General features: G+C 43.4%; 1 protein-coding gene across 8 annotated transcripts in view; it reads left to right on the top strand.

Annotated features, from left to right (window-relative positions):
* ZFP1 (ZFP1 zinc finger protein) overlaps positions 1-16,819 on the top strand; it is a 30,872-nt gene extending 14,053 nt beyond the window's left edge. For 4 of the 8 annotated variants that reach the window (XM_070770329.1, XM_070770331.1, XM_070770328.1 and 1 more), the window contains exons 4-5: positions 11,133-11,259; positions 13,787-16,803. In XM_070770329.1, coding sequence (XP_070626430.1) covers positions 11,133-11,259; positions 13,787-14,871 — 1,212 coding nt within the window. In that variant the 3' untranslated portion in view covers positions 14,872-16,803. Of the gene's footprint in view, positions 1-11,116; positions 11,277-13,786 lie in introns of those variants that run through there. The other 4 variants (XM_070770335.1, XM_070770333.1, XM_070770334.1 and 1 more) reach the window with 4 other exon arrangements.
* Positions 16,820-17,107: the final 288 nt, after the last annotated feature.

The raw sequence follows: 17,107 nt of genomic DNA on the forward strand, positions 1-17,107 counted from the left end.
AGAAATTTATTTAGTTATATATGGAGTTCTAATCAAGTTGGTCTTGAACTTATCAGAATCTTTAAAGTCATATATTCTGTATTGTAAGAATATTTACTAAGTTAAAAAGAAGTATGCCGAAGACTCCATATTGTCCGGACTCCTACGCCATCACTGTTGTTTCCTCGCTGCAGTCAGATCCGTGTTTGGTCCATTTCCTGGTCTGTCCTGCTGAGGGAGCTGGGAGGATGTACCAACAGTGCCCCCCCCCTCCCCGCCCCATTGGATGTGCTGGCTGTTTCTTGTGCTCGGTACCACATACTGTTGTCCATTAATGTCCTTCTACAGCTAAGGCTGTCCTTGGACACTGGAATCATGGTGAGCTGTCTTTCCTCTGATAAAACTGGAACGTTACCTCATCTCCACGGATCCTTTCGCAGGGGTTCCCACCTCCATCCTTCCTCTGGTTCCACCTCCTGCTCACAGGTCCTAACAGGTCGTTTTCCCGGGACTGGAATGTATTCAGGGATGACAGTAACGAGGAGGACATAGTGAGCCTCAAGTCGGTGGTGGTTTGGTCAGGTGTGTTCACTCTGATTTCCATGTCACAAACCAGACTTTCTCTGTGGCTCACTTTTCCTGAGACCACAAAATGGGCTGAAGGAAATTCTGAAGCCTTCTGGCCGTTTTTCGTAGCAGCAACTCTTACACTGGTGCTTATGGGCACTTCTGTGTACTGGGTCTGCCCTGCCTTCAATGACAGGTGCCCTCACAAAAATACTGTCGGTAGTTGAAAACGACTTCAAATAGAGAAAGACTTAAGAAACCAGTTTCAAGAGTTAAATTCTACTCACATTGTTTAAGAAACCAAGAACATGAAAAGATTTGTAACATTGCTAATTTGGGGGTAAATGCCAGTCAGCAATACAATGAGCTGCTCCTCTGGCACCATTCAGAATGGTCCTCCTCACAAAAACTACAAAGAAGAAATACAGGCATGGGAGAGGGTAAAAGGGAACCCTCTCTAGGCTTCCGGTGGCCATGTCAGTGGTAACAGCCACTAGGAAGATCAGTGTGGAGCTTCCTTAAAAATCTTAGAAGAGGTACTTCTCTGGTGGTCTGATGCTTCAGGCTTAGCTTTCCAATGCAGAGGGTGGGGCTTCGATCTCTTGTCAGGAAGCTGGGATCCCAGATGCCTTGTGGCAGTAACAACCAAAACATTACACAGAAAACAATTGTAACAAATTCAATAAAGGCTTTAACGATGGTCCACATTAAAAAAAAAATCTTTAAAAAGTTCTAAGACTAGAGCTGCCAGATGATGCAGCAATCCCATCCCCAGACCTGTATCTAGGAGAAGGACAACCGGAAGAGACACACGCACCCCGGTTCTCTGTGGCACTGTCGTTAGAAAGGATGTATTTATCTGGCTGCCTCAGACCTTAGTTATGGCACAAGGCACCCTCAGTGTGCACTGCAGCATGTGGGATCTAGCTCCTTGGCTGGGGATCACATCGGGACCCCTGCATCAGGAGCTCAGAGTCTGAGCCCCTGGGCCACCAGGGAGCCCCGCTGTAACACTATTGACAGTTGCCAAGAGTGAAGCACCAAAGTGTCCACCAATAGATGAAAGGATAAAGATAAAGCCAATGGAATACTATTGGCTCATGAACAAATCATGCCATTTGCAGCAACATGGAAGGACCCAGAGATGATGCTGTTGAGTGATGTAAGTCACACAGAGCAAGGCAAATGTGAGATACCGTTTATAGGTTGAATGTAAAAGTTGATAGTAATGAACTAATTTGCCAACAAGAAAGTCACAGCTATAGAAAACAAACTTATTGTTACTAGAGGGGAAAGACAGGACAGTCGGACAAGCTAGGAGGTTGGAATATACATACATTCTTGCATATGGAGAAGAGCTAATCGACAGGGGCCTATTGTACTTACCTAGATGGAAAAGAGTCTAAACTGAATATGTAGACACCTGTCAGCGTGAGTCAGGTTGGTGTACACAGAACAAACAGCACTGTAAAGCAAATATTCTCCAGTTTAAAATACAGATATTAATTCAAAAAGAAAAACAGAAATGCCTGCTATATTCCCTTGGGCCCTGCTCACCCAGGCTGGTGTCACATCGCTGGTGCCTGAGCAGACTTGAGTCCCAAGGCTGGACTGTCATGAAATACAGGGTGTTGGGGAGGATGTACCAAGAAACGTGTCCCCTTTGACCTGTAGTGCCTGGTCCCCTCTGCATGGAACCACAGTCTTCCAAGTCCAGGGGCAGCCAAAACACGACTTGGGCAACCACAGGAAGGTGGACCTTTTGGCCTGGAAGAGATCTGAAAAGTCACCTCATCTCCACCTCTCCTTGTCATGGGGTGACCTGCTGGATCCAGGGTATTCGAAGGGGAGACGGTGTCGGTGATTAATTTAAATATTCATCAAAGATATAAAGAGTAATAGAATGAGGATAGCTCAGTGGTGAAAAGAGGCTGAGTAGCTTGGTTTACGCAGAAAATCAATATAACCTGTGACACCAGGTTAGCTCTGACCACGGAGGCCGCAGGTGCCCTCTCGAATAGCGGAAGGTGCCCCACCTTAGACACCTTCTCGAGTGGGTCTTAGAAGCCCAGGCAAATAAATGGTCGCAGAGGACCTCCACGCTCCAGATGGAAACTTCAGCCATGAGTGGAGTGCCTCTCGCTGTCTCCTGGCAGTGAGAAAAGAATGACATGGGGAGACCAAGCTTCGGTGAGCAAGGCCCGTAGCTTTATTTTCAACAGGGGCTTTTATACCCTAAGTTGCACATAGAGGATAATAGGGGATGTGAAATCATGCAAAGTCAGCAGTCTTTGATCCTTATCGAAACCAGGGTTTCTTTCCTGCAAATTTATCGTACACAAATGGTTTCGGTGATTTACATCATCTTCTGGCCAGAAGGCCTATTAACATTTTATGACTCTTGACAAAGGTTTGTCAACTGTAAGACTTATTTTCTCTAAGAGTAATTATTTTAAGGTTTGGCGCCATGCTCCGAAGGTGTTAGATAAAGTTGCATTCCTATAGGGCAGAGGTGCAGTGGATTTACAACAAAGGAAAGAATTTATTACCTTAAGGTCTAAAGTTGCTAACACCAAGGCCACTATTTATTTTTTCTACATACCAACTATATTAATTAATACACATTCAAGGATACAAAACAGGGGATGTGGAAACTTGGCAGCAAGCATTGGCTCATCAATGAAATCTTATTCTGACAGTTTCTAACTCTTTGAGAGGCTCTAAGCTATTTGAATATCTTAAGCTTCCCATGCCTCTCAGGGCTGAGAGACTGTAAACAATCGTATGCATAGCTGTAGGAGTCCTGGTAAACTTGTCAGGCGAGTTAGAGAGCTATCTGAGGGGTTTGGATTTAAACACTCCTAATGCCCAGGAACTTTATTAATTGGAGCTGTAAGTTAACTCTTTGTCAGAGAGAGCGAGATGGTGGTGGGGGACAGACCCCAGTGAAGTCAGAGGTGAGAGCACAAAGCAATAAAGTAGGCAGACTCTGGTTTTTTGGGCGTAGATGCTCAAGAATATCCAGGGGGACTCCTGAGGCTCGATCCTGCCCTTGTGTATGCCGAGCCTCCTTCCTCATGACCTTTGCCATGAGTGGAGTGCCTCTTGCTGTCTCCTGACAGTGACCATCTCCAGCCTGCCCATCAGAGCTGCCCCCCCCTCTGATGACAGTACCCTTAACAGGTTTTCAGGGCTAGGGGTCTGTCCGGAAGATGAAGGGTAAGAGGTATGAGACTCATCAGGCCCTTGGGTGTTTGGTCAGGCATACCCCACTGTAATTTACCACGCAGGAACAGGACCTTCCCTCCCTCAGGCTCATATTCCCGGAGTAACCAGAATGGGGCAAGAAGAAATCCTGCCACCTTCTGGCCATTTCTTATAAAAACAGCTTTAAAGTCAGTGCTTAGGGGCACTTCATAATCATTAGACCTTTGGAGCTGTAAATGACAGGGGCCCTCAAAAAATGTCTTGGGTAGATAATCATAAACAACTTCAAATAGGGTAGGCTTTCAGGAACCCAAGTTCAAGAGGTAAATTTTACTCATGAAAAGCTTCTCAGCATTGCTAATTATGGGGGAGATACAAATCAACGCTCCAATGAGGTGTCCCCTCCAGCAGTCAGAATGGCCGTCATCAGTCTGCACACAGGAAATGCTAGAAAGCCATGGAGAAAGGGATCCCTCTTAAGCCATTGTTGGGAATGTAAACTTGGTAACAGTCACTATGGAGATCAGTATGGAAGTTCCTTTAAAATCTAAAAACAGACCTGCCAGATGATTCGGCAGTTCCACTCTTGGGTGTCTATCCAGGGAAAACCACACTTTGAAAGGGCACATGCTCGCAAGGTTCACTGCAGCACTGTTTACAGTAGCAAAATGTCCATTGCCAGATGAATGGATAAAGAAGATATGGTAGAAATATTCTGCAGCCATAAAATAAAATAATGCCATTTTCAGCAACACAGATGGACCTGGAGATAATAGTGAAGTAAGTCAAACATATAAAGGCAAATATGATACCACTTACAGGTGGAATCTGAGTCAAAGTAGCTCAGTCATGTCCAGCTGTTTGTGACCCCATGGACTGTACAGGCCATGGGATTCTCTAGGCCAGAATACTGGAATGGGTAGCCTTTCCCTTCTCCAGGGGATCTTTCCAACACAGGGATCAAACCCAGGTCTCCTGCATTGCGGGCGGATTCTTTACCAGCTGAGTCACCAGGGAAGCGAGTGGGTTCAGTTCAGTTCAGTCGCTCAGTTGTGTCCAACTCTGTGCGACCCCATGAATCGCAGCACGCCAGGCCTCCCTGTCCATCACAAACTCCCAGAGTTCACTCAGACTCAAGTCCATCGAGTCAGTGATGCCATCCAGCCATCTCATCCTCTGTCGTCCCCTTCTCCTCCTGCCCCCAATCCCTCCCAGCATCAGAGTCTTTTCCAATAAGTTAGCTCTTCGCATGAGGTGGCCAAAGTATTGGAGTTTCGGCTTCAGCATCATTCCCTCCAAAGAAATCCAGGGCTGATCTCCTTCAGAATGGACTGGTTGGATCTCCTTGCAGTCCAAGGGACTCTCAAGAGTCTTCTCCAACACCACAGTTCAAAAGCATCAATTCTTTGGCACTCAGCCTTCTTCACAGTCCAACTCTCACAACCATGGCCACAGGAAAAACCATAGCCTTAACTAGACGGACCTTTGTTGGCAAAGTAATGTCTCTGCTTTTGAATATGCTATCTAGGTTGGTCATAACTTTCCTTCCAAGGAGTAAGCGTCTTTTAATTTCATGGCTGCAATCACCATCTGCAGTGACTTTGGAGCCCAAAAAAATAAAGTCTGACACTGTTTCCACTGTTTCCCCGTCTATTTCCCATGAAGTGATGGGACCGGATGCCATGATCTTCGTTTTCTGAATGTTGAGCTTTAAGCCAACTTTTTCACTCTCCACTTTCACTTTCATCAAGAGGCTTTGGAGTTCCTCTTCACTTTCTGCCATAAGGGTGGTGTCATCTGCATATCTGAGGTTATTGATATTTCTCCCAGCAATCTTGATTCCAGCTTGTGTTTCTTCCAGTCCAGCATTTCTCATGAGGTACTCTGCATATAAGTTAAATAAGCAGGGTGACAATATACAGCCTTGATGTACTCCTTTTCCTATTTGGAACCAGCCTGTTGTTCCATGTCCAGTTCTAACTGTTGCTTCCTGACCTGCATGCAGATTTCTCAAGAGGCAGATCAGGTGGTCTGGTATTCCCATCTCTTTCAGAATTTTCCACAGTTTATTGTGATCCACACAGTCAAAGGCTTTGGCATAGTCAATAAAGCAGAAACAGATGTTTTTGTGGAACTCTCTTGCTTTTTCGATGATCCAGCGGATGTTGGTAATTTGATCTCTGGTTCCTCTGCCTTTTCTAAAACCAGCTTGAACATTAGAAAGTTCATGGTTCACGTATTGCTGAAGCCTGGCTTGGAGAATTTTGAGCATTACTTTACTAGCATGTGAGATGGCGGATCTTCTCTACCCAGGAATCAAACCAGGGTCTCCTGCTTTTCAGGTGGATTCTTTACCACCTGAGCTATCAGGGAAGCCCAAAGTGAAAATGAAAGTCGCTCAGTCGTGTCTGACTCTTTGTGACCCCATGGACTGTATCAGTCAGTCAGTTCAGTTGCTCAGTCATGTCTGACTCTTTGCGACCCCATGAATCGCAGCACGCCAGGCCTCCCTGTCCATCACAAACTCCCAGAGTTGACCCAAACTCACGTTCATCGAGTCAGTGATGCCATCCAGCCATCTCATCCTCTGTCATCCCCTTCTCCTCCTGCCCCCAATCCCTCCCAGCATCAGTCTTTTCCAGTGAGTCAACTCTTCACATGAGGCGGCCAAAGTACTGGAATTTCAGTTTTAGCATCATTCCTTCCAAAGAACACCCAGGGCTGATCTCCTTCAGGATGGACTGGTTGGATCTCCTTGCAGTCCAAGGGACTCTCAAGAGTCTTCTCCAACACCACAGTTCAAAAGCATCAATTCTTCGGCACTCAGCCTTCTTCACAGTCCAACTCTCACATCCATACATGACCACTGGAAAAACCATAGCCTTGACTAGACGGACCTTTGTTGGCAAAGTAATGTCTCTGCTTTTGAATATGCCATCTAGGTTGGTCATAACTTTCCTTCCAAGGAGTAAACGTCTTTTAATTTCATGGCTGCAATCACCGTCTGCAGTGATTTTGGAGCCCAAAAAAATAAAGTCTGACACTGTTTCCACTGTTTCCCCATCTATTTCCCATGAAGTGATGGGACCAGATGCCATGATCTTCGTTTTCTGAATGTTGAGCTGTAAGCCAACTTTTTCACTCTCCTCTTTCACCTTCATCAAGAGGCTTTTGAGTTCCTCTTCACTTTCTGCCATAAGGGTGGTGTCATCTGCATATCTGAGGTTATTGATATTTTTCCCATGGAATTCTCCAGGCCAGAATACTGGAGTGGGTAGCCTTTCCCTTCTCCAGGGGGTCTTCCCAACCCAGGGATCGAACCCAGGTCTCCCACATTGCGGGTGGGTTCTTTACCAGCTGAGCCACAGAGGAAGCCCAAGAATACAGGAGTGAGTGGCCTATCCCTTCTCCAGGGGGTTTCCCTTGCCCAGGAATAGAACTAGGGTTTCCTGCATTGAAGGCACATTCTTTACCAACTGAGCTATCAGGGAAGCCCAGTAGAATCTAAAAATTGCTACAAATGAAATAATTTACAAAACAGAATCTCAGATGTAGAAAGCAAAGTTTTAGTTACTGAAGGGGAAGGATTAAGGAGAGGGATAAATTAGGAGGTTGGAATTATCATATACACCCTAGAAAAGAGATAATCAAGTACCTACTGTATAGCACAGGAATATGTAGATACCCATGTATATTAGTGAATTGAGTTGCTAAATACTTAAGCACAACATTTAAAAAAAATTTTTTTTGGTGTGGACCATTTTAAAAATCTTTATTGAATTTGTTACAGTCTTGCTTTTTTTATGTTTTGGTGGGGTTTTTTTGGCAGCAAGGCATGTGGGTCGAACCGCACCCCTGCACTGGAAGCCGAAATCTTAACCACAGGGACCACCTGGGAAGTCTTAGCGAATGTGACATCCTAAATCAACTACTCGCCAGTTTAAGACCAAAATTAAACTCAGAAACAGAGACATGCCTTCTGCATTCCCTTAGACCCCACTGATCCCGGCTGGTGTCACATCCCTGGAGCCACAGTAGGCTGGGCCCAGGCTGGACTGTCGTGTGACTGAGCGCCATCCCCTCCACGCTCCCCCCCACCCCCCTGTAGTACCAAGACCGCCCCGCCACCTGCAGCTTCACTCGCTAGGAGCCTCGTGTTTGTCCCCGCACCAAACGTAGCTTGGGCATATATTCTGTGATTACGGATCGTTCAAGTGATACAGAAGTGAGACCTTTCTCCCGAGGTCAGGGGTGTGCAGACAGGAAGAAGAGGCTCAGATGAAAAGGAAAGAATGAAGTTTGGGGGACTCTGGAGAGGGAGGGCACTAGCCCACCCTTAAAATACCACCCGCTCCATGTTCCAGGTTCTTTCACAGCTGTCAGCCCAGGGGTCAAGCCGTATGTTTCTGAGCCCAGAGTCCTGCCTCTGGTGAAAGAACACGCAGTCGGAGCACAGCCAGCCCCCCGAGGTGTCCAGGCTCTGCGCCTCTTGATCAGGCTGTAGTTGCCCAGTGGGGTCCTGCCGGCGGGTTTCTGTCCCCTCTGTGAAGCAGCCAGTTTGGGCCAGAGAGTCGGAAGCCCATGCTGAGCAGCCCCATCTTCAGGCCATCTCGGATGCCGAAGCCCCCAACTGGCGGCAGGCCTCCGGTGGGCGGGCTCTGAAGGTGCGCTGGCCTCCCGCCGCTCCGGCCCACGCAGCAGAGTTTGGGGACCTCCGGCCGATTTCCTCCCTCGGGCTCTGTCTGCAGTGAAGTTACCTGCAGAAGTTGAGGGTCTCATGGAGAAAGAAGATCTTTGAGTCAGTGTACCTCAACCCTGAGAAATTCATATCAAAGATGAACGCGAAATACTATGTTTGTCTCCTTTGTTTCCAAAGAGAAACAGCTCTAGTTTTCTAACTCAGATAAAGTTACTTTCTTTGAGTACCTAACTTGTACTCATGTAGTTCGTGCTAACAGAAATACAGAGAAAACAATTTCTGGTCTAAAAAATCATAACATCTAATGGGGAGAGTAAAAGAAATAAGGTTGTTTTTTTTTTTTTTTTTTAAGAAAGCAGAGTGAAATATATGCCACGTGAGAAGTATAACCAAAGTCCTCCAGGGTTTAAAAGAGGAGGGACTCAACTTATGGAAGGTCCCATCTAAGCAATCTGTGACCTGACCTAAATGGGAGAATCTGTGCATAGACAGTGGAGTCAGGGGAAGGAGGGATGGAGGAGGAATTTGAAATGTGTTGAACGCTGGGCTAGTCACTAATGTAAGAGATAATGGACAATGTTTCTAATCCAGCCAATCCTACAGTTAGAGCTATACTTTAGAAAAATCATGCTAGCTTATAATGTGTAGTAGATGAGAATAAGAAGAGACAGGAACTAAGAGTTAGGAAGCGTTGGTAGCAGCTGAGATGCAGTGAAAGGAAGCTAAGGTTAGACTCGAGGGCTCTACAGCTTGCCTCTAAGGGTGAAGACTGATCTTGGTCCTCAGTACTCAGTTTATTCCTTGGGAAATTCCCAGTGTTCCTGTTTTTGTAACAGATTTCAGAAGTGATCTGAAAATGGGAATGAATACTTACTGCTGGGAAAATCTTGACTCTGTGATTGCTGACCTCAGTGATACTGATCCTAGGCATAGATGACCTACCACCAGCATTCTCTGCTCCCAGGCCACATGGCTAAAGATTCCTGTAAGATGTCATAAAACAATACTTCTGGGTTACCTGAAAATTCATGCAATATGACTGGGTCATTTGTAGTGCTCAGATCTTGATCTCATACTTTTTTCTTCCTCTAAGTTTTCCTGGGCTTCCCAGGTGGCACTAGTGGTAAAGAATCTGCCTGTCAATGCAGGAGACGCAAGAGACGCAGGTTTGATCCCTAAGGTCGGGAAGATGCCCTGGAAGAGAACATGGCAACCCACTCTTTCTTGCCAGGAAAACCCCACGGACAGAGGAGCCTGGCGGGCTACAGTCCGTGGGGCTGCAGAGAGTCGGACATGACTGAGCATACACACGTAACTTCCTGAGTCTGAGAACTTTTAAGATCTGTTCTCTCAGCAACTTTCAGGCATGAATACAGTATCATTCCCACAGTCAGCATGCTGTGCGTTACCTGACTGACTTTATAGGGGGATTTGTGCCTTTTGGCCCCTTTTGCCTGATTTTCCTTCCTCCACCATCCAGCCTCTGACAGCCAGTCTCTTCTCTGTGTCTACATGCTTGTGGGGTTTTTTTTTGGTTGGTTTTTAGATTCTGCATATAATTGAGACCATATGGTATTTGTCTTTATCTGACTTAAGTTCATGTAGCATAAGGTCCATACTGTCACAAATGGCAAGATTCCATTCTTCTTTATGGCTGAATGATATTCCATCAGTGGATACTGAGGTTGTTTGCATATTCGGTTTTTGTAAATTATACTGAAATAAACACAGTGATAAGTCATCCCTCGGTATCCTCGATGGACTTTATATAAGTCCCTTATATAAAAAGCGTGGTATTTGCATACAATCCACATACATCCTCCCAGGCACTTTAAATCATCTCTAGATAACTTGAAGTGCCTTGTACAATATAAAGGACATATAAGTAGTCTTGTCTTTATATATATGAGTAGGCAGCACACCTATAAGAATGGCTGTTTCACTGTGATTTTGATTCGCATTTCCCTGATGACTAGTGATTCTAAACACCTCATGTACCTGTTGGCCATTTGTATGTCTTCAGAAAAATGTCTGTTTCCTCTGCCTGTTTTTTAATCAGATTGGTATTTTTTTCTGCTAAGTTAACCCCTCATCAGATACATGACTTGCAAATATTTTCTCTCATTTGGTAGATTGCAAGAAAATATTTGCAAATCATATCAGATAAGGTTTTCGTTTTGTTGATGGTTTCCTCTGCTGTGCAGAAGCCTTTTAGTTTGTAGTCTCACTTGTTAGTTTTTATTTGTCTGCCTTTTTTATGGTTTGGATATAGTAGAGAGATCTTTACCTATGCCTGATAGTTTATCTTATAATTGGAATTTCACATTCTACCTTTAAATATTCAAAGCTTTAACTCTTTAAATATTGTTTAGTTTGAGACCACGAAAATAATACCTATATGAGCATCATCACTAACTGGTAACATTAAATACTGCATATTAATATTTAATCTTAGTATCTGCCAAATATGACAATGCTGGAATTTATGGGAATCTGAATAAATGTGTTAAGTTTTATAAAGATATTTTTGGAGGCATGACAAAACAATGAAATTTTACAGTTTGTGTCATATGTAAATTTTAAAGATGATTCTTTTACAACATAGAGTATGTTTTTATGTGTCCTTCCTGCATCACCAAATGCTAATCATATCAGAATAAATAGCAATATGCCATTTCAGGGATCAGTTTCATTCACCGATGTGACTGTGGACTTCACCCAGGAGGAATGGGAGCAACTTGACCCTTCTCAGAGGATCCTCTACATGGACGTGATGCTGGAGAATTACAGCAACTTACTGTCAGTGGGTAAGGACAGCTTTCGGGTGTAATTCAGCATTTGCCCAGTCGCGTTTAGGTCCTTTCTCAGTTACCCAAAATTACAAGCTTCTTGGTTTTGGTCTCAAGCTTCATGTATCTCAAGCTGAGATAGTGCAGACTCTGAAGTTCTGCCTTCTTTATTTTCAGGCTTTCTCAAGTCCAAGCAGTTAGGAGCCATGTCCCATTATCAAGGTCTCTAATATTATCAAACCACATTTTCAGTAAGAATAGTTGTGGGTATCAGAGTTAGAATTTCCAGTTCAGAACTTTCTAGGGAGGGACTTCTCTGGTGCTCCAGTGGCTAAGACTGCACACTCCCAATGCAAGGGGCCTGGTTCAGTCCCTGGTCAGGGAACTAGATCCCCCATGGCACCACTCAGACCCATCGTAAGCCAAATTCTTTTTTTTTTTCCCCCCAAAAAGAACATACTAGTATACAGAGTGAAGTAAGTCAGAAAGAAAAACACCAGTACAGTATATTAACACATATATATGGAATTTAGAAAGATGGTAACAAAGACCCTATATGCGAGACAGCAAAAGAGATGCTGATATAAAGAACAGACTTTTGGACTCTGTGGGAGAAGGCGAGGGTGGGATGATTTGAGAGAATAGTATTGAAACATGTATATTATCATATGTGAAACAGATCGCCAGTCCAGGTTCGATGCATGAGACAGGGTGCTCAGGGCCGGTGCACTGGGATGACCCAGAGGGATGGGATGGGGAGGGAGGTGGGAGGGGGGTTGAGGATGGGGAACACAGGTACACCCATGGCTGATTCATGTGAATGTATGGCAAAAACCACCACAATATTGTAAAGTAATTAGCTTCCAATTAAATAATTAAAAAAAGAAAAAAGAAAATGATGAAGATAAACCACCAGTTCGCTTTTTTTCTTCTTAAATATTTGCTAGTTTAGTTTTAGATAAAACAGTATTTGATCAATTAATGTTTAAAATGTTATTCTACTATGAGAACTTTGAGATGGTATTGTCATGGAAATAGGTGGCATAATCCAGAATTATTTTTTCCTTTCCTTCAAAAAATAAAACATCTGGGCATAGGTCTTGAGTGAACTGTAAGTACTGATATTTGTTTTTGAAAGATTTTCATACTTTTTTCCAAGACTTAACCAGAAACGCTGTTTCTGTTATTAATCAAATGGTCTTAATAAACTATGCCAAGTCCAAAAAAAAAAAAACATACTAGGAAAAAAGCGGAAGGTGGGAAGGAGACTCTGATAGAAGCCATTGGAAGTCATATCCTAGAGATTATGAATGGGTTGGTACCTTTGAAGTATTGTTTAGGAATCTGTTTTTCAAATCCCTAAACCTTTAGAGAAAGCTGAGGACAGGTGACTTGTGCACCTCATATCTTGAGTCATACCTCCAAACATCAGTTTCTTCCTGCTTAGTTTTTTTCCTGTTTAATTTTTATATCTACTTGCCTCTCACAGTCAAGCCTTGATTCTTTCCTGGCACGTTATAAACCTTTGTTTCATGATTACTTTCTCTTTCATTAGTATTGTCATCTAGCCAGAATGGTGACTTCTGTATTTTAGGTCATGGGAATTGGTATACAGCCTCAAGGAAAATACGCATTTCTCAGCACGAGTGCCACAAATGGCAGCAGGACCCAGTGATCAGGAATAACCAGTAATGCAGAGATGAAAGTAAAGGCTTGTACAGCATAGGGGGAGGTCGGGTAAATTTGATCCTTGAGTTCCTTGGAATAAAAGCCGGGACTTAGACTGGTTTGAGAAAGAAATGAAACACATTAAAGGAGAAAAATAAGATACAATGATAGAAACATTTTCTCTAACAGCTTCGATTGAAAAAAATAGTGCACCCAGCAGTAGCAGTGAGTGATTCTGCCAAAAGGATCTTGGATCCCTTTTGTATTTCCTACAGAATATATGAGTTTCTGGATTTTGCCTTCCACTTGCAAAAGTCTGACTTTGGAGATTTGGAGCTCCGCGTAGGGTTCTGTCTGCAAATCTGTGAGAAATGTTCCCTTCAGGAAGTTACTGGTAAACCGGCTAGAGGAACAGAGGAGAGGAAAGGGGAAAGAGCCTTGAGTGTGTAGATGTGGTGGCCATCCGACCACAGTTAGAGTCTCAGCATTGGCTGCTCAACTTAGATCTGCCTGGTTTTTTCCCTCAACATCTACTTATTATCTTGTTCTGTGTCGGCTGGTGTCCTTGAGGACACCAAGTCGCATTTGTCTTTGGAATTGCCAGCCTTCCCACATCAGTTGTTTTTATTTCACTTTACCCACTTTTAAGGTCGTTTTGTAATCTGGGGTGTTTTCTGTGTCCATTTTGCCACAGGCTTTGTCTTTTTCTTTCATTGTTTAAGAGCTAGGAAAACTCGGAACTGGGGACTTTTTTATACTGAAAGACTGGGTCCCAGACTAAAGAAAGAGACAGCCCTGCAGTGGACCATTTGTGGAGCTTCACATTCTGTAACATTATGGTGAAAAGATTGACAGTATTTCATGTGCTCTTTCCTAGAGGTATGGAAGGCTGATGACCAGATGGAGACAGACCCCAGAAACCCAGATGAGCAGGCGAGGCCGTTTGTGATCTTTAAGGACCAGACACCAACCGAAGAAAGAGATAATAATCTCTTTGGAAAAACATTTAACCTTAGCACAGACTTCGTTTCTTTAAGACAAGTACCCTATAAATATGACTTATATGAAAAAACTTTGAGATATAATTCAGACTTACTTACTAGCAATAGAAACTATATAAGAAAGAAAGCAGATGACTGTAATGGATTTGGAAAAGCACTTTTCTATCTGAAACAAGAGAAAACCCATCCTGGAGTGGAATACTCAGAATATAATAAAAGTGGGAAAGCCTTCAGCCATAAAGAAGCCATTTTTAAACACCAGAAAATTAGAAATTTGGTGCAACCTTTTATCTGTAATTATTGTGACAAGGCTTTCTCGTTTAAATCACTCCTCATTAGTCATAAGAGAATACATACTGGAGAAAAGCCTTATGAATGTAATGTGTGTAAGAAAACCTTCTCCCATAAAGCAAACCTCATTAAACATCAGAGAATTCATACCGGGGAGAAACCCTTTGAATGTCTGGAATGTGGAAAAGCATTCACCCACCAGTCAAACCTCATTGTACACCAGAGAGCACACATGGAGAAGAAGCCCTATGAATGCAGCGAATGCGGCAAGACATTTGCCCAGAAATTTGAACTTACCACACACCAGAGAATTCATACTGGAGAACGACCCTATGAGTGTAATGAATGTGCAAAAACCTTCTTCAAGAAGTCAAATCTCATTATACACCAGAAAATTCACACGGGGGAGAAACGCTATGAGTGCAGTGAATGTGGAAAATCCTTCATCCAGAACTCACAGCTCATTATACACATGAGAACTCACACTGGAGAAAAGCCCTATGAATGCACTGAGTGTGGCAAAACTTTCAGCCAGAGGTCAACTCTTAGATTACATTTGCGAATCCATACGGGAGAGAAACCGTATGAGTGTGCTGAGTGTGGGAAAGCCTTCAGCAGGAAGTCCCGACTCAGTGTCCATCAGAGAGTTCACACCGGGGACAGACCCTGACACTGCAGCCCACTTGTACCAAGGAGAACCCTTCCCATGGGGAGGAACCTCACGAAGGTGCTGAAGGAACATGGGAACTCATATGCAATCTATCCACACAAATGTGGGAAAATGGGGCCCCTAAGAACAATGTTGTACCAACAGTTAGGTATGGTACCCAGGTAAACAGTATGTACCAGAGTATATCCAACTGTAAATAGACAAACTCACCTGTATTACAGTGAGCTTTTAGAAATGCTGAGGGAATTATTCAGTAATGAAGTATTCTGGGCAGCATAAAGGAGCTAAAGATAGTACTCTATGGATTCAGTGGTTATGTGCAAGAATATGCCACACACACACACACAAACACTGTATTTTAGATCTATGTATGTAAATTTAACAGACACTGAGAGTTTGACATTCTTGTCCTAATTAGGACATCCAAACACGATTTTCCATACTGAGCATCACGTGTTTTTCAGTACCGTACAATCCAGGATGCATTCCAGAGAGCGTACGTTTTCTCCTCTTGCGGGTAGACAGTTACTGAGTTGCCTCATCAGTCAACAGAAGGCAGTGTTGTTGAAGTTTTAGCCTTCTGGGTTTGCTGAAGACTTCCCAGAAGTATTACTGACACATAAGTATGCAAGTATGAGATAACTGAGAAATTGAAGAGAGTGAAAAGGAGGCAGTGTGTAGCAAAGAACACACGGGCTGTGTAAAGAACAGCCGCACCCAACGTGTGCTTGTGTTTCACTGGGGTATTTACGTACAAATGCATGTCTTACCAAAATACTGTATAACCCAGGAACCACTTGTATTCTGTGTTTCCTTATTTCTCTTAATATTTTATACATTGTCTTGCAACAAATAGGATGTGTATGTAGTTCAAGTGTCACATTTCAGAGACTTAGAGAAATAATTTATTTTAAGTAACTGTCAATAAATGTCTTACTGCTTTTAAAAACTTCATGTGCATAGTACACTTTAGAAATAAACTTTTGCAGAATTCTATTTAAAGAAGATAGTTCTACTTCCATGAGTTTCACTGTCATCAGCCAAAAGCATTTCCCTTTGGAATGTGACTTAGTGTGAGTTATGTCTTTCTTTTAAAGGCTCACACTATTAACCTAAAAAAATTTCTCAGTTTTGCATAACTCAAAGATACCATTTTAGGCCTCATTTCAAATTCACACTTTCCTTATTCATCACAGATCATGCGTTGATACAGCAAATGGCTGCTGTAACTGGCCTTTCTTGTAGTTATTTTTGGAGATTATTGATGTGCTGTGACTGTATATGAACATGAGTGATTTTCTGAACAGATCTGTCAGAATATCCATAGTCCAGTAAGTCTTGTCTTTCTAAACTGTCATCTCCTAAGGGCAAGGAAGCAGTGGAAGAGGGTAACTTCATACACTGCTGTTAGAAATACAATTTGTGACAGCCTCCTTGGGGATAATTATGACTCTAGTCTTTTAACATCAAAAACATACATACAGTTGACCCCTGGACAGCACTGGTGTACAATGTGCAGGTGCATTTATCCACAGATTTTTTTCAGCGAGTACGTACTCCAGCCTCCGTTTGTTGAATCTGTGGATGCAGAACCTTGAATACAAAGGACCGACAAGTTATACTTGGGTTTTCAACTACACTGAAGGTCTGTGCCTTTATCCCGTGTGTTGTTCAAGGGCCAACCCAGCAGACTTGCTTCTGGGAATCCATCCCTAAGAAAAAAAGTGCCAGCACCTTAAACTATATGTTTATCAATGTACATTGTATTTTTCGGTAAGGACAAAAAAAAGAAACAATATGAAGGACCATTGGTAAGGAAATGATTGAATAAACTGTGATAAAGATGTACCACAGCTAGAACATAATCATAGAAAAGAGAAAGAGTGTGTAGGGGCAAATGTCACCAGGACAGATGGGGTGGGTAAATTGTGTGTGTGTGTGTGTGTGTGTGTACACCAGAACAGATGGGGTAGGGGAGAGTGTGTGTGAGTGTGTACACCAAGACAGATGGGGTAGGGGAGTGTGTGGACACCAGAATATATCGAGTAGGGGAGAGTGTGTGTGAATGTGTGTACAATAGGACAGATGTGGTAGTGGAAAGCGTGTGTATACACCAGTACAGATGGAGTGGGAGAATGTTGTGTGTGTACACCAGGACAGATGGGGTCGGGGAGTGTGTGTGTGTGTGTGTGTGTACCCCAGAACGGAGCGGGTAGCGGAGAGTATGTGTGAGTGT

The sequence above is a fragment of the Bos indicus genome, chromosome 18, assembly GCF_029378745.1.
Source record: "Bos indicus isolate NIAB-ARS_2022 breed Sahiwal x Tharparkar chromosome 18, NIAB-ARS_B.indTharparkar_mat_pri_1.0, whole genome shotgun sequence".
Taxonomy (NCBI): domain Eukaryota; kingdom Metazoa; phylum Chordata; class Mammalia; order Artiodactyla; family Bovidae; genus Bos; species Bos indicus.